Consider the following 27,070-nt stretch of genomic DNA (forward strand, 5'->3'; position numbering starts at 1 on the left):
ATTTGTTGTACACACACAGGCAATAAATGAGGAACACACACTCAGAAACAATTCCAGGCTGATAGGTTTTTGTGTAGAAAAATATATTTTCTTAGTTTATTTTAAGAACCACAGGTTCAAATTTTACATGTAATACTTTAAATGAAAGGTATTGCAGGTAGGTACTTTAGGAACTTTGAATAATCACAATAGCATATATACTTTTCAAATAATTCACAGTTCCTAGGGGGAGTAAGAGTTTGTTAGTTCTTGCAGGTGAGTAAACCACCTACGGGGTTCAAGTTTGGGTCCAAGGTAGCCCACCGTTGGGGGTTCAGAGCAACGGTGTTCAGAGTAACCCCAAAGTTACCACACCAGCAGCTCAGGGCCGTTCAGGTGCAGAGTTCAAAGTGGTGCCCAAAACGCATAGGCTTCAGTGGAGAAGGGGGTGCCCCGGTTCCAGTCTGCCAGCAGGTAAGTACCCGCGTCTTCGGAGGGCAGACCAGGGGGGTTTTGTAGGGCACCGGGGGGGACACAAGTTAGCACAGAAAGTACACCCTCAGCAGCATGGGGACGGCCGGGTGCAGTGTGCAAACACACGTCGGGTTTCCAATGGGAGACCAAGGGGTCTCTTCAGCGATGCAGGCAAGGGGGGGGGGGGGGGACTCCTCGGGGTAGCCACCACCTGGGCAAGGGAGAGGGCCTCCTGGGGGTCACTCCTGCACTGGAGTTCTGATCCTTCCGGTCCTGGGGGCTGCGGGTGCAGAGTCTTTTCCAGGCATCGGGATCTGGGAGTCAGGGGGAGCCTCGGGATTCCCTCTGCAGGCGTCGCTGTGGGGGCAACTCTGGCTACCCAGTCTTGTTGTCGCCGGGGAGTCCTCCCTGAAGTGTTGTTTCTCCACAAGTCGAGCCGGGAGCGTCGGGTGCAGAGTAGCAAGTCTCACGCTCCCGGCGGGAAACACAGTTGTCTTGAAGTTGCTTCTTTGAAACAAAGTTGCAGTCTTGGGTGAACAGAGCCGCTGTCTTCTGGAGTTTCTTGGTCCTTCTAGAGCAGGGCAGTCCTCTGAGGATTCAGAGGTCGCTGGTCCTGGGGAAAGCGTCGCTGGAGCAGTGTATTTAGAAGGGGGGGATACAGGCCGGTAGAGCTGGGGCCAAAGCAGTTGGTGTCTCCGTCTTCTCTGCAGGGCTTTTCAGCTTAGCAGTCCTCTTCTTCTTAGGTTGCAGGAATCTGAGTTCCTAGGTTCTGGGGAGCCCTTAAATACTAAATTTAAGGGCGTGTTTAGGTCTGGGGGGTTAGTAGCCAATGGCTACTAGCCCTGAGGGTGGGTACACCCTCTTTGTGCCTCCTCCCAAGGGGAGGGGGGCACATTCCTATCCCTATTGGGGGAACCCTCCAAAATCAAGATGGAGGATTTCTAAGTCAGTCACCTCAGCTCAGGACACCTTAGGGGCTGTCCTGACTGGCCAGTGACTCCTCCTTGTTTTTCTCATTATCTCTCCTGGACTTGCCACCAAAAATGGGGGCTGTGTCCAGGGGGCGGGCATCTCCACTAGCTGGAGTTCCCTGGGGCATTGTAACACGAAGCCTGAGCCTTTGAGGCTCGCTGCTAGGTGTTACAGTTCCTGCAGGTGGGAGGTGTGAAGCACCTCCACCCAGAGCAGGCTTTTGTTTCTGTCCTCGGAGAGCACAAACGCTCTCACCACATGGGGTCAGAAACTCGTCTCTCAGCAGCAGGCTGGCACAGACTAGTCAGTCCTGCACTGAACAATTGGGTAAAATACAGGGGGCATCTCTAAGATGCACTCTGTGTGCAGTTTTTAATAAATCCAACACTGGCATTAGTGTGGGTTTATTATTCTGAGAAGTTTGATACCAAACTTCCCAGTATTCAGTGTAGCCATTATGGTGCTGTGGAGTCCGTGTTTGACAGACTCCCAGACCATATACTCTTATGGCTACCCTGCACTTACAATGTCTAAGGTTTTGCTTAGACACTGTAGGGGCATAGTGCTCATGCACCTATGCTCTCACCTGTGGTATAGTGCACCCTGCCTTAGGGCTGTAAGGCCTGCTAGAGGGGAGACTTACCTATGCCACAGGCAGTGTGAGGTTGGCATGGCACCCTGAGGGGAGTGCCATGTCGACTTAGTCATTTTCTCCCCACCAGCACACACAAGCTGGCAAGCAGTGTGTCTGTGCTGAGTGAGGGATCCCCAGGGTGGCATAAGATATGCTGCAGCCCTTAGAGACCTTCCCTGGCATCAGGGCCCTTGGTACCAGGGGTACCAGTTACAAGGGACTTACCTGGATGCCAGGGTGTGCCAATTGTGGAAACAAAAGTACAGGTTAGGGAACAGGTTAGTACTGGTTAGCAGGCCTCAGCACACTTTCAAATCAAAACTTAGCATCAGCAAAGGCAAAAAGTCAGGGGGTCACCATGCCAAGGAGGCATTTCCTTACATCCTGATCCAGCTGTGAGTACTACTGTCAGGCTGCTTGGGCGACAGCTATATTTGTTTCACATGATAGATTCAGATTTCCATTTTGACGCCTCTGTTGGCAGTACGTGTTACAGTTGTACAAAGTTTACAGTATCGCAAGCTTGTATCATTTATATGTGAGGAAGGTGCGTGCTTGTAGGAAAAGTCTGGTAGCTTAACACTGTTGCTGGATCCCCCCTCCCCCCCCCCCTATATGATTTTAAAAAAAAAACAAAAAAAAAAAACAAGCTCGACCAAAAAAAAGGAAGACTGGGGAATGGGGGCAAAGTCCCGGTAAGGCATTATGTGTTAGAGGTTTGAGCTTTGAGTAATTGTGTTGGTGTGCTTGATGTCCCCTAGTTACGAGCAGCATTACTCACAGAGCTGGCAGTCATAGAGCAGTGAGGGGACTCTCGTCATGGTGTGCCAGGACCATCTAAAGGAGGCAGCCATAGCTGTCATGTCTCTGCCCTGGGTGGGGTTCAAAGGCATGTAGTTTTTGTGGACATCTTGACCCCCTATGGGTCACTCAAATAGTTGTAGTGCACAGTCTTTGAGGAGTGAAATAGTGGCATTCTAGCCTGGACATGTAGTGTGAATACATTTTTACTTGTTGATAGTGCTGAGTGCTTTGCTTCTCTGTTCTGCCTCTAGTTTCTTTGCTGGTGAAAATGAGTAATGGTTGTATTCTGGTCATTCAGTATTGTTACTTGATACTCAATATGTATTTTTACTTTAATTGTAGCATTTAAAATTCTCTACCAAAGAGATGGTGATGGAGAAGCCAAGTCCCCTGCTTGTCGGGCGGGAGTTTGTGAGGCAGTACTACACTCTGCTAAATAAAGCACCCGATTACTTGCACAGGTAAGGTTGTGTGGCTTTAATTTACTTAACGAGAATTGAAGTTCTGCTTACAAAATAACAGATTGAATCATTCCCACGTTTTATTTTTTTCTAAACTGTCCCTCTCTTGTGGAATGTCGCAAACTGTAAGTGTGAATATTTTATCGTGAAAATGTTTACGTTTTTTGATCTCTCCATCCACCCTGTTTACAGATGGTTCATTTATTGGGTGATGAGTATTCACAGAAAACATTTTGTCGTTTGACCTCAGAAGATCTTATGGGCTGCAGTATAATAATTAGATGTGGTAAATTCATGCAGCTGGGTGTCTAATGGTGGGTGTGATTTCCATTTAACGCACTAAGATTATGAAGAGAGCGAAGAATCTGGTGCTCAATAAAGATCTTTTTTTAAACCGACTTCTGTCATGAAAACCAGCAGGTGCATCTGGGATTTAATTGTTTAGTTTTTCTTTAAATTGTCATAACATGGAGAAAAAAAAATACATTGCTCTTCCTGTCCTGTCATTAAGTTCAACAGGTGAATTGATGTATTTCCCAAATTGAAAAGCATGTATCCATGGGCCCTGCTTATTCAGATGTGTTTGCATCTCTGAGAACAATGCCTCTCAATATGCGAAGGTGATTTACATACTGCCACCTTCTTTATCATTTTTTTTATTCACAGAGGAGGGAACGTGGGTCACGGAATGAAAATAGCGAAGGCCCCCGCAGGACCGAAGTTTACCTCCAGTAATAACACCATATTAAAAACTAAAACCTGGAGCGCACACCCTCTCCTTGAGGCTTCATTATGGGTGCCATCCTTCTTTCTCAGATGTGAAATGTTCTCTTTTGTTGGTGTGCCAGTATAAGAACAGGCCTTTAGATATCACTTGGATCCAGGGTATGAAAGTTAAGTTTGTTCTCAGATTGATTCTTGGTAGCAGTGCATATGCACTAAACATAGTATAGTATGGGTGGTAGGTGGCCTCAATTTGAATTTAGAAAAGATCCAACCTTCTCATTAAAATTTTTGATTTTATTTTTTTTGTAATATTTGTAAGTTAAATACAATATTTCAGCATGTTTTTTTGCTGAATGTTTCTATACTTTTGTGTACTGTTTTGAGGTTACACGGGGATCCCCTGCTTGTAGTGATAACTCAGTGGGACTCCACGGATTCAAATAATTTGTTGAGGTCCTCTGATTCCAAATGATTATGGTGGTATCAACAGAAGTAAAAAGGTTAAGTACCACTGGTGTAGAGCTTGTGTTTTTTTGCCTCCTCAAAACAGCCAGCAGGGAAGTGGCCAGGTGGAGACACACTTGTACGAAACTTAGTTACAGTTATGCATGGCCCTTGTTATCAGTTTCATTATAAGTTGTTTAGGGCAATGTATTACAGCTGATGTCATAGAGTAAGCACTGTTGATACTGTTATTTATCATGAAACCCAGCAGATTCCCTGGGCTTTTTAAGTGTTAATCTTTTTCTTTAAGTAGTTCATGATATGTGAAAGTGAAGGCGTCATTGTATACAATCCCACTGTATTGTGTTATATATCTTTCACTGGCACCACTATTCTTACATGGTACATTCTTCACACTCCAAACGCTAAACTTAGTTTGCAACTAGGACTTGAAGAAATTAAGCTGCTTTCCATCTGGTATTGATAAAACATATTGAGTGATGATAAACAAGTTTTCCTCTGACAGATAAACTTTTAAAGCCTCCTGTTGATGAGAATTACTTTGGGGCACAGAAATATTGGTGGGGAAACTCTGTTTTCAGACTCTTTCTGAAAAGGAGATGGTTAGTCAGGGTGGGGGTGGTTTTGGGAAGGTTAAGAAGCAGAGAGGTGTTCCACATTTTGTCAGACTATAAAGACATAGGATACATCCCCTGAAGGATATTTGCAGCTTTTGGGATATTCAAAAGGTAAGTCAGGGTTGAGTGTAAGTTCTTATACTGATAGAACGTGGATTACTGATTGATTCAGGCCCAAGGGCTTGTGGCAGACTAGTGAAAAGATAACATTTGGCATTATAAGGCTGATTAGATGCACTTAGCACCAGTTGCAAGACTGTTTCCCTTTTTGGAGGGAGAATGGGTGCATGGCCATGCCCTTGCTGGGCAGCCCCGGCCAATACAAATAAATAAAGTAAATCCTTGTGTAAGGAAATGCCTCCTTGGCATGGTTGCCCCCTGACTTTTTGCCTTTGCTGATGCTATGTTTACAATTGAAAGTGTGCTGAGGCCTGCTAACCAGGCCCCAGCACCAGTGTTCTTTCCCTAACCTGTACTTTTGTATCCACAATTGGCAGACCCTGGCATCCAGATAAGTCCCTTGTAACTGGTACTTCTAGTACCAAGGGCCCTGATGCCAAGGAAGGTCTCTAAGGGATGCAGCATGTCTTATGCCACCCTGGAGACCTCTCACTCAGCACAGACACACTGCTTGCCAGCTTGTGTGTGCTAGTGAGGACAAAACGAGTAAGTCGACATGGCACTCCCCTCAGGGTGCCATGCCAGCCTCTCACTGCCTATGCAGTATAGGTAAGACACCCCTCTAGCAGGCCTTACAGCCCTAAGGCAGGGTGCACTATACCATAGGTGAGGGTACCAGTGCATGAGCATGGTACCCCTACAGTGTCTAAACAAAACCTTAGACATTGTAAGTGCAGGGTAGCCATAAGAGTATATGGTCTGGGAGTCTGTCAAACACGAACTCCACAGCACCATAATGGCTACACTGAAAACTGGGAAGTTTGGTATCAAACTTCTCAGCACAATAAATGCACACTGATGCCAGTGTACATTTTATTGTAAAATACACCACAGAGGGCACCTTAGAGGTGCCCCCTGAAACTTAACCGACTGTCTGTGTAGGCTGACTAGTTCCAGCAGCCTGCCACACCAGAGACATGTTGCTGGCCCCATGGGGAGAGTGCCTTTGTCACTCTGAGGCCAGTAACAAAGCCTGCACTGGGTGGAGATGCTAACACCTCCCCCAGGCAGGAGCTGTGACACCTGGCGGTGAGCCTCAAAGGCTCACCCCTTTGTCACAGCCCAGCAGGGCACTCCAGCTTAGTGGAGTTGCCCGCCCCCTCCGGCCACGGCCCCCACTTTTGGCGGCAAGGCTGGAGGGAACAAAGAAAGCAACAAGGAGGAGTCACTGGCCAGTCAGGACAGCCCCTAAGGTGTCCTGAGCTGAGGTGACTCTGACCTTTAGAAATCCTCCATCTTGCAGATGGAGGATTCCCCCAATAGGGTTAGGATTGTGACCCCCTCCCCTTGGGAGGAGGCACAAAGAGGGTGTACCCACCCTCAGGGCTAGTAGCCATTGGCTACTAACCCCCCAGACCTAAACACGCCCTTAAATTTAGTATTTAAGGGCTACCCTGAACCCTAGAAAATTAGATTCCTGCAACTACAAGAAGAAGGACTGCCTAGCTGAAAACCCCTGCAGAGGAAGCTCAGAAGACGACTACTGCCTTGGCCCCAGAAACTCACCGGCCTGTCTCCTGCCTTCCAAAGATCCTGCTCCAGCGACGCCTTCCAAAGGGACCAGCGACCTCGACATCCTCTGAGGACTGCCCCTGCTTCGAAAAGACAAGAAACTCCCGAGGACAGCGGACCTGCTCCAAGAAAGGCTGCAACTTTGTTTCCAGCAGCTTTAAAGAACCCTGCAAGCTCCCCGCAAAAGGCGTGAGACTTGCAACACTGCACCCGGCGACCCCGACTCGGCTGGTGGCGATCCAACACCTCAGGAGGGACCCCAGGACTACTCTAAGACTGTGAGTACAAAAACCTGTCCCCCCTGAGCCCCCACAGCGCCGCCTGCAGAGGGAATCCCGAGGCTTCCCCTGACCGCGACTCTTTGAATCCTAAGTCCCGACACCTGGGAGAGACCCTGCACCCGCAGCCCCCAGGACCTGAAGGACCGGACTTTCACTGGAGGAGTGACCCCCAGGAGTCCCTCTCCCTTGCCCAAGTGGAGGTTTCCCCGAGGAACCCCCCCCTTGCCTGCCTGCAGCGCTGAAGAGATCCCTAGATCTCCCATTGACTTCCATTACAAACCCGACGCTTGTTTCTACACTGCACCCGGCCGCCCCCGCGCTGCTGAGGGTGAAATTTCTGTGTGGACTTGTGTCCCCCCCGGTGCCCTACAAAACCCCCCTGGTCTGCCCTCCGAAGACGCGGGTACTTACCTGCAAGCAGACCGGAACCGGGGCACCCCCTTCTCTCCATTCTAGCCTATGTGTTTTGGGCACCACTTTGAACTCTGCACCTGACCGGCCCTGAGCTGCTGGTGTGGTGACTTTGGGGTTGCTCTGAACCCCCAACGGTGGGCTACCTTGGACCAAGAACTGAACCCTGTAAGTGTCTTACTTACCTGGTAAAACTAACAAATACTTACCTCCCCTAGGAACTGTGAAAATTGCACTAAGTGTCCACTTTTAAAACAGCTATTTGTGAATAACTTGAAAAGTATACATGCAATTTTGATGATTTGAAGTTCCTAAAGTACTTACCTGCAATACCTTTCGAATGAGCTATTACATGTAGAATTTGAACCTGTGGTTCTTAAAATAAACTAAGAAAAGATATTTTTCTATACAAAAACCTATTGGCTGGATTTGTCTCTGAGTGTGTGTACCTCATTTATTGTCTATGTGTATGTACAACAAATGCTTAACACTACTCCTTGGATAAGCCTACTGCTCGACCACACTACCACAAAATAGAGCATTAGTATTATCTATTTTTACCACTATTTTACCTCTAAGGGGAACCCTTGGACTCTGTGCATGCTATTCCTTACTTTGAAATAGCACATACAGAGCCAACTTCCTACATTGGTGGATCAGCGGTGGGGTACAAGACTTTGCATTTGCTGGACTACTCAGCCAATACCTGATCACACGACAAATTCCAAAATTGTCATTAGAAATTGATTTTTGCAATTTGAAAAGTTTTCTAAATTCTTAAAAGACCTGCTAGGGCCTTGTGTTAGATCCTGTTTAGCATTTCTTTTAGAGTTTAAAAGTTTGTAAAAGTTTGAATTAGATTCTAGAACCAGTTTTAGTTTCTTAAAAAGTATTCCAACTTTTAGAAGCATAATGTCTAGCACAGAAGTGAATGTGGTGGAACTCGACACCACACCTTACCTCCATCTACAGATGAGAGAGCTAAGGTCACTCTGTAAACTAAAGAAAATAGCAATGGGCCCCAAACCTACCAAAGTACAGCTCCAGGAGCTTTTGGCAGAGTTTGAAAAGGCCAACCCCTCTGAGGATGGCAACTCAGAGGATGAAGATAGTGACTTGGAGGGAAATTCCCCCCCTCCAGTCCTACTTAGGGAGAGCAGGGCTTCTCAAGCCCTGACTCCACAAATAATAGTCAGAGATGCTGGTTCCCTCACAGGAGGGACCAACAACTCTGAAATCACTGAGGATAACTCCAGTGAAGAGGACATCCAGTTAGCCAGGATGGCCAAAAGATTGGCTTTGGAAAGACAGATCCTAGCCATAGAGAGGGAAAGACAAGAGATGGGCCTAGGACCCATCAATGGTGGCAGCAACATAAATAGGGTCAGAGATTCTCCTGACATGTTGAAAATCCCCAAAGGGATTGTAACTAAATATGAAGATGGTGATGACATCACCAAATGGTTCACAGCTTTTGAGAGGGCTTGTGTAACCAGAAAAGTGAACAGATCTCACTGGGGTGCTCTCCTTTGGGAAATGTTCACAGGAAAGTGTAGGGATAGACTCCTCACACTCTCTGGACAAGATGCAGAATCTTATGACCTCATGAAGGGTACCCTGATTGAGGGCTTTGGATTCTCCACTGAGGAGTACAGGATTAGGTTCAGGGGGGCTCAAAAATCCTCGAGCCAGACCTGGGTTGACTTTGTAGACTACTCAGTGAAAACACTAGATGGTTGGATTCAAGGCAGTGGTGTAAGTAATTATGATGGGCTGTACAATTTATTTGTGAAAGAACACCTATTGAGTAATTGTTTCAATGATAAACTGCATCAGCATCTGGTAGACCTAGGACCAATTTCTCCCCAAGAATTGGGAAAGAAGGCGGACCATTGGGTCAAGACAAGGGTGTCCAAGACTTCAACAGGGGGTGACCAAAAGAAAGGGGTCACAAAGACTCCCCAGGGGAAGGGTGATGAGACAACCAAAACTAAAAATAGTAAAGAGTCTTCTACAGGCCCCCAAAAACCTGCACAGGAGGGTGGGCCCAGAGCCTCTTCACAAAACAATGGGTACAAGGGTAAAAACTTTGATCCCAAAAAGGCCTGGTGTCATAGCTGTAAACAGCATGGACACCAAACTGGAGACAAGGCCTGTCCCAAGAAAGGTTCCACTCCAAACTCCCATCCAGGTAACACTGGTATGGCTAGTCTCCAAGTGGGATCAACAGTGTGCCCAGAGCAAATCAGGGTCCACACTGAAGCTACTCTAGTTTCTGAGGGTGGGGTGGATTTAGCCACACTAGCTGTCTGGCCGCCTAACATGCAAAAATACAGACAGCAACTCTTAATTAATGGGACTAGAATAGAGGGCCTGAGGGATACCGGTGCCAGTGTCACCATGGTGACAGAGAAACTGGTTTCCCCTGGCCAATACCTGACTGGAAAAACTTACACAGTCACCAACGCTGACAATCAGAGAAAAGTACATCCCATGGCAATGGTTACTTTAGAATGGGGAGGGGTCAATGGCCTGAAGCAGGTGGTGGTCTCCTCAAATATCCCAGTGGACTGTCTGCTTGGAAATGACCTGGAGTCCTCAGCATGGGCTGAGGTAGAGCTAAAAACCCATGCAGCAATGCTGGGTATCCCTGAACTGGTGTGTGTGAAAACAAGAGCACAATGCAAGGCACAGGGTGAAAAAGTAGAGCTGGAGTCTGGAAAAATGGCCCAGCCTACCAAGAGAACAGGAAAGTCAGTTGGGAAACCAACTGCAACACAGCAAAAGAAAGGGAACCTCTCTTCTCAGGAAGAAGTTCTGCCCTCTGAGGGAACTGAGCCTTTGGAGCTTGAACCTTATCAGGTTGAGCTCTTAGGCCCAGGGGGACCCTCAAGGGAAGAGCTGTGTAAGGGACAAGAAACCTGTCCCTCTCTTGAAGGCCTTAGGCAGCAAGCTGCTGAAGAGTCCAAAGGCAAGAAAAATGGAACACATAGGGTCTATTGGGAAGATGGGCTCCTGTACACTGAGGCCAGAGACCCCAAACCTGGTGCCACTAGGAGAGTGGTAGTGCCTCAGCTGTTCAGAGAGTTCATCCTAACATTGGCCCATGACATTCCCCTTGCTGGACATTTGGGACAAACCAAGACGTGGGAGAGGTTAGTCAACCACTTCTACTGGCCCAATATGTCCAACATGGTTAAGGAGTTTTGCCTCTCCTGCCCCACCTGTCAAGCCAGTGGTAAGACAGGTGGGCACCCAAAGGCCCCCCTCATTCCACTTCCAGTGGTGGGGGTGCCCTTTGAAAGAGTGGGTGTGGACATAGTTGGTCCACTGGAACCTCCCACAGCCTCAGGAAATATGTATATCCTGGTGGTAGTGGATCATGCTACCAGGTATCCTGAAGCTATTCCCCTTAGGTCGACTACTGCCCCTGCAGTAGCCAAGGCCCTCATTGGTATCTTTACCAGAGTGGGTTTCCCTAAGGAGGTGGTGTCTGACAGAGGTACCAACTTCATGTCAGCATACCTAAAGCAGATGTGGAATGAGTGTGGAGTGACTTATAAATTCACTACACCATACCATCCACAAACTAATGGCTTGGTTGAGAGATTCAACAAGACATTAAAGGGCATGATCATGGGGCTCCCAGAAAAACTCAAAAGGAGATGGGATGTCCTCCTGCCATGTCTGCTTTTCGCTTACAGGGAGGTACCACAGAAGGGAGTAGGGTTCTCACCCTTTGAACTTCTGTTTGGTCATCCTGTAAGGGGACCACTTGCCCTTGTTAAAGAAGGCTGGGAGAGACCTCTCCATGAGCCTAAACAGGACATAGTGGACTATGTACTTGGCCTTCGCTCCAGAATGGCAGAGTACATGGAAAAGGCAACCAAAAACCTTGAGGCCAGCCAACAGCTCCAGAAGTTTTGGTATGACCAAAAGGCTGCACTGGTTGAGTTCCAACCAGGGCAGAAAGTCTGGGTTCTGGAGCCTGTGGCTCCCAGGGCACTCCAGGACAAATGGAGTGGCCCTTACCCAGTACTAGAAAGGAAGAGTCAGGTCACCTACTTGGTGGACCTGGGCACAAGCAGGAGCCCCAAAAGGGTGATCCATGTAAACCGCCTTAAGCTCTTCCACGACAGGGCTGATGTCAATCTGTTAATGGTAACAGATGAGGATCAGGAGGCAGAGAGTGAACCTCTCCCTGATCTTCTGTCATCAGACCCAAAAGATGGTACAGTAGATGGAGTGATCTACTCAGACACCCTCTCTGGCCAACAGCAAGCTGATTGTAGGAGAGTCCTACAACAGTTTCCTGAACTCTTCTCCTTAACCCCTGGTCAGACACACCTGTGTACCCATGATGTGGACACAGGAGACAGCATGCCTGTCAAGAACAAAATCTTTAGACAGTCTGACCATGTTAAGGAAAGCATCAAGGTGGAAGTCCACAAGATGCTGGAATTGGGAGTCATTGAGCGCTCTGACAGCCCCTGGGCTAGCCCAGTGGTCTTAGTCCCCAAACCTCACACCACAGATGGAAAGAAAGAGATGAGGTTTTGTGTGGACTACAGAGGGCTCAATTCTGTCACCAAGACAGATGCTCATCCAATTCCAAGAGCTGATGAGCTCATTGATAAATTAGGTGCTGCCAAATTTCTAAGTACCTTTGACTTGACAGCAGGGTACTGGCAAATAAAAATGGCACCTGGAGCAAAAGAAAAGACAGCATTCTCCACACCTGATGGGCATTATCAGTTTACTGTTATGCCCTTTGGTTTAAAGAATGCCCCTGCCACCTTCCAAAGGTTGGTGAATCAAGTCCTTGCTGGCTTGGAGTCCTTTAGCACAGCTTATCTTGATGATATTGCTGTCTTTAGCTCCACCTGGCAGGATCACCTGGTCCACCTGAGGAAGGTTTTGAAGGCTCTGCAATCTGCAGGCCTCTCTATCAAGGCATCCAAATGCCAGATAGGGCAGGGAACTGTGGTTTACTTGGGACACCTTGTAGGTGGAGGCCAAGTTCAGCCACTCCAACCCAAGATCCAGACCATTCTGGACTGGGTAGCTCCAAAAACCCAGACTCAAGTCAGGGCATTCCTTGGCTTGACTGGGTACTACAGGAGGTTTGTGAAGGGATATGGATCCATTGTGACAGCCCTCACTGAGCTCACCTCCAAGAAAATGCCCAAGAAAGTGAACTGGACTGTGGACTGCCAACAGGCCTTTGACACCCTGAAACAAGCAATGTGCTCAGCACCAGTTCTCAAAGCTCCAGATTATTCTAAGCAGTTCATTGTGCAGACTGATGCCTCTGAACATGGGATAGGGGCAGTTTTGTCCCAAACAAATGATGATGGCCTTGACCAGCCTGTTGCTTTCATTAGCAGGAGGTTACTCCCCAGGGAGCAGCGTTGGAGTGCCATTGAGAGGGAGGCCTTTGCTGTGGTTTGGTCCCTGAAGAAGCTGAGACCATACCTCTTTGGGACTCACTTCCTAGTTCAAACTGACCACAGACCTCTCAAATGGCTGATGCAAATGAAAGGTGAAAATCCTAAACTGTTGAGGTGGTCCATCTCCCTACAGGGAATGGACTTTATAGTGGAACACAGACCTGGGACTGCCCATGCCAATGCAGATGGCCTTTCCAGGTTCTTCCACTTAGAAAATGAAGACTCTCTTGGGAAAGGTTAGTCTCATCCTCTTTCGTTTGGGGGGGGGTTGTGTAAGGAAATGCCTCCTTGGCATGGTTGCCCCCTGACTTTTTGCCTTTGCTGATGCTATGTTTACAATTGAAAGTGTGCTGAGGCCTGCTAACCAGGCCCCAGCACCAGTGTTCTTTCCCTAACCTGTACTTTTGTATCCACAATTGGCAGACCCTGGCATCCAGATAAGTCCCTTGTAACTGGTACTTCTAGTACCAAGGGCCCTGATGCCAAGGAAGGTCTCTAAGGGATGCAGCATGTCTTATGCCACCCTGGAGACCTCTCACTCAGCACAGACACACTGCTTGCCAGCTTGTGTGTGCTAGTGAGGACAAAACGAGTAAGTCGACATGGCACTCCCCTCAGGGTGCCATGCCAGCCTCTCACTGCCTATGCAGTATAGGTAAGACACCCCTCTAGCAGGCCTTACAGCCCTAAGGCAGGGTGCACTATACCATAGGTGAGGGTACCAGTGCATGAGCATGGTACCCCTACAGTGTCTAAACAAAACCTTAGACATTGTAAGTGCAGGGTAGCCATAAGAGTATATGGTCTGGGAGTCTGTCAAACACGAACTCCACAGCACCATAATGGCTACACTGAAAACTGGGAAGTTTGGTATCAAACTTCTCAGCACAATAAATGCACACTGATGCCAGTGTACATTTTATTGTAAAATACACCACAGAGGGCACCTTAGAGGTGCCCCCTGAAACTTAACCGACTGTCTGTGTAGGCTGACTAGTTCCAGCAGCCTGCCACACCAGAGACATGTTGCTGGCCCCATGGGGAGAGTGCCTTTGTCACTCTGAGGCCAGTAACAAAGCCTGCACTGGGTGGAGATGCTAACACCTCCCCCAGGCAGGAGCTGTGACACCTGGCGGTGAGCCTCAAAGGCTCACCCCTTTGTCACAGCCCAGCAGGGCACTCCAGCTTAGTGGAGTTGCCCGCCCCCTCCGGCCACGGCCCCCACTTTTGGCGGCAAGGCTGGAGGGAACAAAGAAAGCAACAAGGAGGAGTCACTGGCCAGTCAGGACAGCCCCTAAGGTGTCCTGAGCTGAGGTGACTCTGACCTTTAGAAATCCTCCATCTTGCAGATGGAGGATTCCCCCAATAGGGTTAGGATTGTGACCCCCTCCCCTTGGGAGGAGGCACAAAGAGGGTGTACCCACCCTCAGGGCTAGTAGCCATTGGCTACTAACCCCCCAGACCTAAACACGCCCTTAAATTTAGTATTTAAGGGCTACCCTGAACCCTAGAAAATTAGATTCCTGCAACTACAAGAAGAAGGACTGCCTAGCTGAAAACCCCTGCAGAGGAAGATCAGAAGACGACTACTGCCTTGGCCCCAGAAACTCACCGGCCTGTCTCCTGCCTTCCAAAGATCCTGCTCCAGCGACGCCTTCCAAAGGGACCAGCGACCTCGACATCCTCTGAGGACTGCCCCTGCTTCGAAAAGACAAGAAACTCCCGAGGACAGCGGACCTGCTCCAAGAAAGGCTGCAACTTTGTTTCCAGCAGCTTTAAAGAACCCTGCAAGCTCCCCGCAAAAGGCGTGAGACTTGCAACACTGCACCCGGCGACCCCGACTCGGCTGGTGGCGATCCAACACCTCAGGAGGGACCCCAGGACTACTCTAAGACTGTGAGTACAAAAACCTGTCCCCCCTGAGCCCCCACAGCGCCGCCTGCAGAGGGAATCCCGAGGCTTCCCCTGACCGCGACTCTTTGAATCCTAAGTCCCGACACCTGGGAGAGACCCTGCACCCGCAGCCCCCAGGACCTGAAGGACCGGACTTTCACTGGAGGAGTGACCCCCAGGAGTCCCTCTCCCTTGCCCAAGTGGAGGTTTCCCCGAGGAACCCCCCCCTTGCCTGCCTGCAGCGCTGAAGAGATCCCTAGATCTCCCATTGACTTCCATTACAAACCCGACGCTTGTTTCTACACTGCACCCGGCCGCCCCCGCGCTGCTGAGGGTGAAATTTCTGTGTGGACTTGTGTCCCCCCCGGTGCCCTACAAAACCCCCCTGGTCTGCCCTCCGAAGACGCGGGTACTTACCTGCAAGCAGACCGGAACCGGGGCACCCCCTTCTCTCCATTCTAGCCTATGTGTTTTGGGCACCACTTTGAACTCTGCACCTGACCGGCCCTGAGCTGCTGGTGTGGTGACTTTGGGGTTGCTCTGAACCCCCAACGGTGGGCTACCTTGGACCAAGAACTGAACCCTGTAAGTGTCTTACTTACCTGGTAAAACTAACAAATACTTACCTCCCCTAGGAACTGTGAAAATTGCACTAAGTGTCCACTTTTAAAACAGCTATTTGTGAATAACTTGAAAAGTATACATGCAATTTTGATGATTTGAAGTTCCTAAAGTACTTACCTGCAATACCTTTCGAATGAGCTATTACATGTAGAATTTGAACCTGTGGTTCTTAAAATAAACTAAGAAAAGATATTTTTCTATACAAAAACCTATTGGCTGGATTTGTCTCTGAGTGTGTGTACCTCATTTATTGTCTATGTGTATGTACAACAAATGCTTAACACTACTCCTTGGATAAGCCTACTGCTCGACCACACTACCACAAAATAGAGCATTAGTATTATCTATTTTTACCACTATTTTACCTCTAAGGGGAACCCTTGGACTCTGTGCATGCTATTCCTTACTTTGAAATAGCACATACAGAGCCAACTTCCTACACCTTGTGTTTAGAGGTTCCTTTTACTGGCACTAGGGCCAAGCCACACAAGTGGTGCAGCATTTTTATTGGCACAAGTGGAGCAATGCTGGTTGGTAGGAATTTTGTGGATTCCTGTGGATACCAGAGGTTTCTATCACAGAAATGCAAGGAAAATGTGTGATTTCAGGAAAAGTTTAAGGTCGGTAAGGCATTGTGGGTAAAAAAAAAAAAAAAAACTACCCCCCCCCCCAAAAAAAAAAAACATATGGGATCTATGGAAGTCACCCCTCCCTGAATTCCCCTAGGTTGCTAATTTTCAAAAATGTACACGTTTTCTAGGTTTCCCTAGTAGGGTACTGGATGAGGTAAGGCCCAAAAACCTTTTACCCACTTTGCAAAAAATGGTTTTGTGTGGAAAGATTTGATGTATCAATGTTAAGTTTTGGGCCATTTCCTGTTGCTGGCACTGGGTGTAACCACACAAGTGAGATACCATTTTCATCAGAATACTTAGGAGAATGATGGGTGGATGGAAAATTTCCATCACAGAAATGTAATGCGAGTGTGTGTGTGTGTTTTTTTTTTTTTTTTTTTTTTTTTTTTTTTTTTATAAAGTCAAAGTTTGAGGTTTGCATGGATTCTGGGTTAAACAATGGTGAGAGCGGCTCAAGTCACCCTATCCTGGATTCCCCTTGATGTCAAGTTTTCAAAAATGTACAGGTTTGCAAGGTTTTCGTAGTTGCCGGCTGAGATAGTCAACAAACCATAGCTACCTACTTTGCAAAAGTGGGTCCGTTTTGCATGGAAAAATTTAATGCATTCATGTTGCTTTTTTAGGGTTTCCTGTCGTAGGTGCTAGGTTTAACCACACAAGTGAGGTACCATTTTTCTTGGGGGAGGGGGACGACACAGGATAGTAGAACAAGTGTTAATACCAATTGTATTTCTCTGCATTTGTACCTTCCAAACTGTGTAAGTAAGTCGTTATTTTGAGAAATACTCTGTAATTCATCTGCCAGATAGGTTCCCACAAACTTAGAGATGTGCAAATGACCCCTGCTTAAACTCTATTTATTTTCCCCATTTCGGAAATACATACGTTTCCTTGATGCCTACTTTCCAGTTTGTATATTTTACTAAATGAATTGCTATATACCCTGGTACTCAATGAAAAATCATTGCAAGGTGCAGCTTAATTATTAGCTCTAGTGATCTTGAGTTCTTGGTAAGCCCACAAACCCTCAATACCCCCCCCCCCCCCGACCAGAAGGGTCTAGTAAATGTAATGGTATATATCTTTTCTGAATCTGACATTGAGATGAGAAGTTACAAATGAAAGCGCCCAAATGCATATTTTTTTCTTTTATCTTTTTTTCATTCTGTTTCTATTTCAACACTTGGTGAAAATATTGAAGGATCTACCCAAATTATCCCTTGCTGAATTCAGAATGTTGTCTGGTTTTCGGAAATGTATAGCTTTCCAGGATCCACCGTGGGTTTCACAAATTTTTTTCACCCAAACTAGAAGGAGGTTGACAGTCCAAAAAATAGGGAAAATGTGCTATCTCCCAGTAAAAAGCCAAAATGATGTTTAAAGAATTTGGTTTCCTGAATCAAGTCTGCCTGTCCCTGAAAGCTGTGAAAATAGGTATATTTGCACCGCAAACCTTTAGTTGATGCAGTTGCAGGAAAAAAACACTTTCTTCTGCAGCAATTTTTTTAATTTATTTTATTTTTTTCTCCCCCCCCCCCCCAAAAAAAATGTAGCTTTAATTTGGGTAATTTCTTGGTTCCCCCCCAGGGGAATCCACAAACCAGCCTAAAATCCGAATGTGGGTCAGTTAATTTCTGTTGTACTGCTTCTGTTCATTTTTCCTAACTCGAGGTTGTAGCATCATGTAGGCATTTTTCTTGTGATTAGAGTTGCGTTACAGCTAGGGTAATTTCAGTTGTTAGATGCTGGGCCAGTGGCATCAAGAAGCATAAGATCCAAATGATGCTGATCTCTCCCCTTTGACAATTTGGAGGCAGACCATGTTATGTAATTAAATCTCGTGGGCTGTGAGTAGTGGTAAGATGTTGAGACTTCAGGCATCAAGGAACTTTGAAACTGAAATGCTGTAGGAGATGCTTTCTTGTCCAGTGTTGGTTGGCAGTTGCATCCAGGAGGGTTTATTTTTGGGAGCTACTGGTTTCTTACTTTGTGTGTGCCCCCCTGTCTGCGTTGACCCGTACTGCCTCTTACCCCTCCACCTGCCTGCCATTTGCAGCATTTGTATCAAGTCTATTGCTAATGATTTAGCTTTAGCTTCTTATGTTATTGGGTACTGTATAGCATTCTATTAATTAATACTATAGATGTCATATTGCACTATGGGCCAAATGTACAAACACTTTTTCCCATAGACACAGAATGGGTAAAAACCTTTGCTACATCTGGCCCTATATTCTTTGCTACTTAAAGTTACATTTTAGAGCCTCAGGAATAGCAAATCAAGGCCTGCCTTCCCATTTCTTAGTCCTAATAAAAGAGTTGCATAAGAGATGGTTAGGGCATAGACCACATAGCGGGGCAAAGCCTGGGCATGCTGCTTCAGGTGAAACAATGCATTAAATGTGTACATGCGAGTTGTAGGCAGGCGTTCCTGGGCAGCTTTTAGGAGTTACAACTCTTAGTTGTTTGATGTTTAGCAGATCATATAGATCCCAGGCTTACTGTGTATACTGAAGCATAGCCAATTGCACTCTAAATTGGCTATCTGGTGAATGCAAGTCGGAACAGAGCAGAGGGCTCTCAGCTGTCTCTTGGCTGCAGATGTGGACTGGATATGAGTTAAATCTCAGTTCTACCCTCTGGCAAATGCAGTTTAGATAATCTTGGAGATGTGTACTTGTGTGGTTTGTTGGCCTGTGTCTTGGATGTCCCATCAGTGTACGTTGGGTTACAGACCTGATACATACAGTGTATGTCTAGCAGACAAGGAACATAGCATTCCCAAATCCTTCTAGAAAATGGTGGTCCTTTTCCACTCTGGAGAAAAAAGACTTGGTCAAGAGGCAGGGCTGCCAACTCCCTTTTCTTAGTGTGAAGGTGCTTTATATTTTGGCTGTGACAACAGAACACCCTAGAGAGGCTAACACCAAGAGACACATTCAATAATGATCAACCCAAGGTTGCGACTCCTAATAACTGCTGTTCCTACAAGTTCCAGGCTTCTCCCCCCTCTACCCCTTTGCCTTTTACACCTGTCTTTACCCATTAGGTTATCTATCCTATTGTACTGGTGCACCTGCCCACTGTCTCTCCAACTCTTTAATCTGTCTTTCTCCCTGCCACTTTTTTTGGTTGATTGCCCACACCCAATCCCCCCCCCCCCTCCTTCCATCAGCTGGCCAATTTACACCGCTTCTTTTAGGCACCCTAGAATCCTGGCTTGGGCTTTCCTTTCATATATATAAACCCTCCTCGAGAGAACAAGGATTCTAAAGGACTATTCATTAATGGGTCTCCAGTCCCATGTATTATCAGTGTACCCTACTGGTAGACTGCTAATGGAGCATAAATAGCTGTTGCCTGTCTTAGAGATGGCAATTGAGTGGGCAGATTACTTAATTTTGATTCTGTAATTCTCCTGTTACAACATTGTTTGATTGGTATTTTTGCTGTGGAGGCAAAGCTAATTGCTAACAAGGGAATTAGGGTTTTCTTTACTGACTGTTAGGTGTGAATCTACGTTGCTTGGCAGAGTTAACTGTATTTAAAACCCATCCCCACGGTAGTTAAATAATGTGTATTAAAAATCGTCCTTTTTTTTTTGTCTGCTGATACTGATGATGAATAGCAGTCTCCTTATATTAACTAGTTGGAGAAGATTCTCCAGAAAAATATTTTTGGTACTGTAGGAAGTTGGCTCTGTATGTGCTATTTCAAAGTAAGGAATAGCATGCACAGAGTCCAAGGGTTCCCCTTAGAGGTAAAATAGTGGTAAAAAGAGATAATACTAATGCTCTATTTTGTGGTAGTGTGGTCGAGCAGTAGGCTTATCCAAGGAGTAGTGTTAAGCATTTGTTGTACATACACATAGACAATAAATGAGGTACACACACTCCGAGACAAATCCAGCCAATAGGTTTTGTTATAGAAAAATATCTTTTCTTAGTTTATTTTAAGAACCACAGGTTCAAATTTAACATGTAATATCTTGTTTGAAAGGTATTGCAGGCAAGTACATTAGGAACTTTGAATCATTTCAATTGCATGTATACTTTTCAAGTTATTCACAAATAGCTATTTAAAAAGTGGACACTTAGTGCAATTTTCACAGTTCCTGGGGGAGGTAAGTTTTTGTTAGTTTTACCAGGTAAGTACGACACTTACAGGGTTCAGTTCTTGGTCCAAGGTAGCCCACCGTTGGGGGTTCAGAGCAACCCCAAAGTTACCACACCAGCAGCTCAGGGCCGGTCAGGTGCAGAGTTCAAAGTGGTGCCCAAAACGCATAGGCTTCAATGGAGAGAAGGGGGTGCCCCGGTTCCAGTCTGCCAGCAGGTAAGTACCCGCGTCTTCGGAGGGCAGACCAGGGGGGTTTTGTAGGGCACCGGGGGGGACACAAGCCCACACAGAAATTTCACCCTCAGCGGCGCGGGGGCGGCCGGGAGCAGTGTTAGAACAAGCGTCGGGTTCGCAATGGAAGTCAATGAGAGATCAAGGGATCTCTTCAGCGCTGCAGGCAGGCAAGGGGGGGCTTCCTCGGGGAAACCTCCACTTGGGCAAGGGAGAGGGACTCCTGGGGGTCACGTCTGCAGTGAAAGTCCGGTCCTTCAGGTCCTGGGGGCTGCGGATGCAGGGTCTTTTCCCGGCGTCGGGACTTAGGTTTCAGAGAGTCGCGGTCAGGGGAAGCCTCGGGATTCCCTCTGCAGGCGGCGCTGTGGGGGCTCAGGGGGGACAGGTTTTGGTACTCACAGTCGTAGAGTAGTCCGGGGGTCCTCCCTGAGGTGTTGGTTCTCCACCAGCCGAGTCGGGGTCGCCGGGTGCAGTGTTGCAAGTCTCACGCTTCTTGCGGGGAGATTGCAGGGTTCTTTAAAGCTGCTCCTTTGGATAAAGTTGCAGTCTTTTTGGAGCAGGTCCGCTGTCCTCGGGAGTTTCTTGTCGTCGTCGAAGCAGGGCAGTCCTCAGAGGATTCAGAGGTCGCTGGTCCCTTTGGAAGGCGTCGCTGGAGCAGAGTTCTTTGGAAGGCAGGAGACAGGCCGGTGAGTTTCTGGAGCCAAGGCAGTTGTTGTCTTCTGGTCTTCCTCTGCAGGGGTTTTCAGCTGGGCAGTCCTTCTTCTTGTTGTTGCAGGAATCTAATTTTCTAGGGTTCAGGGTAGCCCTTAAATACTAAATTTAAGGGCGTGTTTAGGTCTGGGGGGTTAGTAGCCAATGGCTACTAGCCCTGAGGGTGGGTACACCCTCTTTGTGCCTCCTCCCAAGGGGAGGGGGTCACAATCCTAACCCTATTGGGGGAATCCTCCATCTGCAAGATGGAGGATTTCTAAAAGTTAGAGTCACCTCAGCTCAGGACACCTTAGGGGCTGTCCTGACTGGCCAGTGACTCCTCCTTGTTATTCTCATTATTTTCTCCGGCCTTGCCGCCAAAGTGGGGGCCGGAGGGGGCGGGCAACTCCACTAGCTGGAGTGTCCTGCGGTGCTGTGACAAAGGGGTGAGCCTTTGAGGCTCACCGCCAGGTGTTACAGCTCCTGCCTGGGGGAGGTGTTAGCATCTCCACCCAGTGCAGGCTTTGTTACTGGCCTCAGAGTGACAAAGGCACTCTCCCCATGGGGCCAGCAACATGTCTCTAGTGTGGCAGGCTGCTGGAACTAGTCAGCCTACACAGACAGTCGGTTAAGTTTCAGGGGGCACCTCTAAGGTGCCCTCTGTGGTGTATTTTGCAATAAAATGTACACTGGCATCAGTGTGCATTTATTGTGCTGAGAAGTTTGATACCAAACTTCCCAGTTTTCAGTGGAGCCATTATGGTGCTGTGGAGTTCGTGCAAAATAGACTCCCAGACCATATACTCTTATGGCTACCCTGCACTTACAATGTCTAAGGTTTTGTTTAGACACTGTAGGGGTACCATGCTCATGCACTGGTACCCTCACCTATGGTATAGTGCACCCTGCCTTAGGGCTGTAAGGCCTGCTAGAGGGGTGTCTTACCTATACTGCATAGGCAGTGAGAGGCTGGCATGGCACCCTGAGGGGAGTGCCATGTCGACTTACTCGTTTTGTTCTCACTAGCACACACAAGCTGGCAAGCAGTGTGTCTGTGCTGAGTGAGAGGTCTCCAGGGTGGCATAAGACATGCTGCAGCCCTTAGAGACCTTCCTTGGCATCAGGGCCCTTGGTACTAGAAGTACCAGTTACAAGGGACTTATCTGGATGCCAGGGTCTGCCAATTGTGGATACAAAAGTACAGGTTAGGGAAAGAACACTGGTGCTGGGGTCTGGTTAGCAGGCCTCAGCACACTTTCAATTGTAAACATAGCATCAGCAAAGGCAAAAAGTCAGGGGGCAACCATGCCAAGGAGGCATTTCCTTACACAACCCCCCCCCCCCCCCCCCCCCCCAAACGAAAGAGGATGAGACTAACCTTTCCCAAGAGAGTCTTCATTTTCTAAGTGGAAGAACCTGGAAAGGCCATCTGCATTGGCATGGGCAGTCCCAGGTCTGTGTTCCACTATAAAGTCCATTCCCTGTAGGGAGATGGACCACCTCAACAGTTTAGGATTTTCACCTTTCATTTGCATCAGCCATTTGAGAGGTCTGTGGTCAGTTTGAACTAGGAAGTGAGTCCCAAAGAGGTATGGTCTCAGCTTCTTCAGGGACCAAACCACAGCAAAGGCCTCCCTCTCAATGGCACTCCAACGCTGCTCCCTGGGGAGTAACCTCCTGCTAATGAAAGCAACAGGCTGGTCAAGGCCATCATCATTTATTTGGGACAAAACTGCCCCTATACCATGTTCAGAGGCATCTGTCTGCACAATGAACTGCTTAGAATAATCTGGAGCTTTTAGAACTGGTGCTGAGCACATTGCTTGTTTCAGGGTGTCAAAGGCCTGTTGGCATTCCACAGTCCAGTTCACTTTCTTGGGCATTTTCTTGGAGGTGAGTTCAGTGAGGGCTGTCACAATGGATCCATATCCCTTCACAAACCTCCTGTAATACCCAGTCAAGCCAAGGAATGCCCTGACTTGAGTCTGGGTTTTTGGAGCTACCCAGTCCAGAATAGTCTGGATCTTGGGTTGGAGTGGCTGAACTTGGCCTCCACCTACCAGGTGGCCCAAGTAAACCACAGTTCCCTGCCCTATCTGGCATTTGGATGCCTTGATAGAGAGGCCTGCAGATTGCAGAGCCTTCAAAACCTTCTTCAGGTGGACCAGGTGATCCTGCCAGGTGGAGCTAAAGACAGCAATATCATCAAGATAAGCTGTGCTAAAGGACTCCAAACCAGCAAGGACTTGATTCACCAACCTTTGGAAGGTGGCAGGGGCATTCTTTAAACCAAAGGGCATAACAGTAAACTGATAATGCCCATCAGGTGTGGAGAATGCTGTTTTCTCTTTTGCTCCAGGTGCCATTTTTATTTGCCAGTACCCTGCTGTCAAGTCAAAGGTACTTAAGAATTTGGCAGCACCTAATTTGTCTATGAGCTCATCAGCTCTTGGAATTGGATGAGCATCTGTCTTGGTGACAGAATTGAGCCCTCTGTAGTCCACACAAAACCTCATCTCTTTCTTTCCATCTTTGGTGTGAGGTTTGGGGACTAAGACCACTGGGCTAGCCCAGGGGCTGTCAGAGCGCTCAATTACTCCCAATTCCAGCATCTTGTGGACTTCCACCTTGATGCTTTCCTTAACATGGTCAGACTGTCTAAAATTTTTGTTTTTGACAGGCATGCTGTCTCCTGTGTCCACATCATGGGTACACAGGTGTGTCTGACCAGGGGTTAAGGAGAAGAGTTCAGGAAACTGTTGTAGGACTCTCCTACAATCAGCTTGCTGTTGGCCAGAGAGGGTGTCTGAGTAGATCACTCCATCTACTGAGCCATCTTTTGGGTCTGATGACAGAAGATCAGGGAGAGGTTCACTCTCTGCCTCCTGATCCTCATCTGTTACCATCAACAGATTTACATCAGCCCTGTCATGGAAGAGCTTAAGGCGGTTCACATGGATCACCCTCTTGGGGCTCCTGCTTGTGCCTAGGCCCACCAGGTAGGTGACCTGACTCTTCCTTTCTAGTACTGGGTAAGGGCCACTCCATTTGTCCTGAAGTGCCCTGGGAGCCACAGGCTCCAGAACCCAGACTTTCTGCCCTGGTTGGAACTCAACCATTGCAGCCTTTTGGTCATACCAAAACTTCTGGAGCTGTTGGCTGGCCTCAAGGTTTTTGCTTGCCTTTTCCATGTACTCTGCCATTCTAGAGCGAAGGCCAAGTACATAGTCCACTATGTCCTGTTTAGGCTCATGAAGAGGTCTCTCCCAGCCTTCTTTAACAAGAGCAAGTGGTCCCCTTACAGGGTGGCCAAACAGAAGTTCAAAGGGTGAGAATCCTACTCCCTTCTGTGGCACCTCTCTGTAAGCGAAAAGCAGACATGGCAAGAGGACATCCCATCTCCTTTTGAGCTTTTCTGGGAGCCCCATGATCATGCCCTTTAATGTCTTGTTGAATCTCTCAACTAAGCCATTAGTCTGTGGATGGTATGGTGTAGTGAATTTATAAGTCACCCCACACTCATTCCACATGTGTTTTAGGTATGCTGACATGAAGTTGGTACCTCTGTCAGACACCACCTCCTTAGGGAAACCCACTCTGGTAAAGATACCAATGAGGGCCTTGGCTACTGCAGGGGCAGTAGTTGACCTAAGGGGAATAGCTTCAGGATACCTAGTAGCATGATCCACTACTACTAGGATATACATATTTCCTGAGGCTGTGGGAGGTTCTAGTGGACCAACTATGTCCACACCCACTCTTTCAAAGGGGACCCCCACCACTGGAAGTGGAATGAGGGGGGCCTTTGGATGCCCACCTGTCTTACCACTGGATTGACAGGTGGGGCAGGAGAGGCAAAACTCCTTAACCTTGTGGGACATATTGGGCCAGTAGAAGTGGTTGACTAACCTCTCCCACGTCTTGGTTTGTCCCAAATGCCCAGCAAGGGGAATATCATGGGCTAAGGTCAGAATAAACTCTCTGAACGACTGAGGCACTACCACTCTCCTAGTGGCACCAGGTTTGGGGTCTCTGGCCTCAGTGTACAGGAGTCCATCTTCCCAATAGACCCTATGTGTTCCATTTTTCTTGCCCTTGGACTCTTCAGCAGCTTGCTGCCTAAGGCCTTCAAGAGAGGGACAGGTTTCTTGTCCCTTACACAGCTCCTCCCTTGAGGGTCCACCTGGGCCTAAGAGCTCAACCTGATAAGGTTCAAGCTCCAAAGGCTCAGTTCCCTCAGAGGGCAGAACTTCTTCCTGAGAAGAGAGGTCCTCTTTTTCTGACTGTGTTGCAGTTGGTTTCCCAACTGACTTTCCTTTTCTCTTGGTAGGCTGGGCCATTTTTCCAGACTCCAGCTCTACTTTTTCACCCTGTGCCTTGCATTGTGCTCTTGTTTTTACACACACCAGTTCAGGGATACCCAGCATGGCTGCATGGGTTTTTAGCTCTACCTCAGCCCATGCTGAGGACTCCAGGTCATTTCCAAGCAGACAGTCTACTGGGATGTTTGAGGAGACCACCACCTGTTTCAGGCCATTGACCCCTCCCCATTCTAAAGTTACCATTGCCATGGGATGTGCTTTAGTCTGATTGTCAGCGTTGGTGACTGTATAAGTTTTTCCAGTCAGGTATTGGCCAGGGGAAACCAGTTTCTCTGTCACCATGGTGACACTGGCACCTGTATCCCTCAGGCCCTCTACACTTGTCCCATTAATAAAGAGCTGCTGCCTGTATTTTTGCATGTTAGGCGGCCAGGCAGGTAGTGTGGCTAAATCCACCCCACCCTCAGAGACTAGAGTAGCTTCAGTGTGGACCCTGATTTGCTCTGGGCACACTGTTGATCCCACTTGGAGACTAGCCATTCCAGTATTACCTGGATTGGAGTTTGGACTGGAACTTTTCTTGGGACAGGCCTTGTCTCCAGTTTGGTGTCCAGACTGACTACAGCTACGACACCAGGCCTTTTTGGGATCAAAGTTTTTACCCTTGTACCCAGGATTGTTTTGTGAAGAGGCTCTGGGCCCACCCTCCTGTGCAGGTTTTTGGGGGCCTGTAGAAGACTCTTTACTATTTTTGTTTTTGGCTGTCTCACCACCTTTCCCCTGGGGAGGTTTTGTGACCCCTTTCTTTTGGTCACCCCCTGTGGAAGTTTTGGACACCCTTGTCTTGACCCAATGGTCCGCCTTCTTTCCCAATTCTTGGGGAGAAATTGGTCCTAGGTCTACCAGATGCTGATGCAGTTTATCATTGAAACAATTACTTAACAGGTGTTCTTTCACAAATAAATTGTACAGCCCATCATAATTACTTACACCACTGCCTTGAATCCAACCATCTAGTGTTTTTACTGAGTAGTCTACAAAGTCAACCCAGGTCTGGCTCGAGGTTTTTTGAGCCCCCCTGAATCTAATCCTATACTCCTCAGTGGAGAATCCAAAGCCCTCAATCAGGGTACCCTTCATGAGGTCATAAGATTCTGCATCTTTTCCAGAGAGTGTGAGGAGTCTATCCCTACACTTTCCTGTGAACATTTCCCAAAGGAGAGCACCCCAGTGAGATCTGTTCACTTTTCTGGTTACACAAGCCCTCTCAAAAGCTGTGAACCATTTGGTGATGTCATCACCATCTTCATATTTAGTTACAATCCCTTTAGGGATTTTCAACATGTCAGGAGAATCTCTGACCCTATTTATGTTGCTGCCACCATTGATGGGTCCTAGGCCCATCTCTTGTCTTTCCCTTTCTATGGCTAGGATCTGTCTTTCCAAAGCCAATCTTTTGGTCATCCTGGCTAACTGGATGTCCTCTTCACTGGAGTTATCCTCAGTGATTTCAGAGTTGTTGGTCCCTCCTGTGAGGGAACCAGCATCTCTGACTATTATTTGTGGAGTCAGGGCTTGAGAAGCCCTGCTCTC

General features: G+C 47.7%; 1 protein-coding gene across 2 annotated transcripts in view; it reads left to right on the forward strand.

Annotated features, from left to right (window-relative positions):
* G3BP2 (G3BP stress granule assembly factor 2) overlaps nt 1-27,070 on the forward strand; it is a 306,903-nt gene that overhangs the window by 10,796 nt on the left and 269,037 nt on the right. For both annotated transcript variants that reach the window (XM_069230288.1, XM_069230287.1), the window contains exon 2: nt 3,206-3,324. In XM_069230288.1, the coding sequence (XP_069086389.1) occupies nt 3,230-3,324 (95 nt within the window). In that variant the 5' untranslated portion in view covers nt 3,206-3,229. The remainder of the gene's footprint in view (nt 1-3,205; nt 3,325-27,070) is intronic.

The sequence above is a fragment of the Pleurodeles waltl genome, chromosome 1_1 (genome assembly GCF_031143425.1).
Source record: "Pleurodeles waltl isolate 20211129_DDA chromosome 1_1, aPleWal1.hap1.20221129, whole genome shotgun sequence".
NCBI lineage: Eukaryota > Metazoa > Chordata > Amphibia > Caudata > Salamandridae > Pleurodeles > Pleurodeles waltl.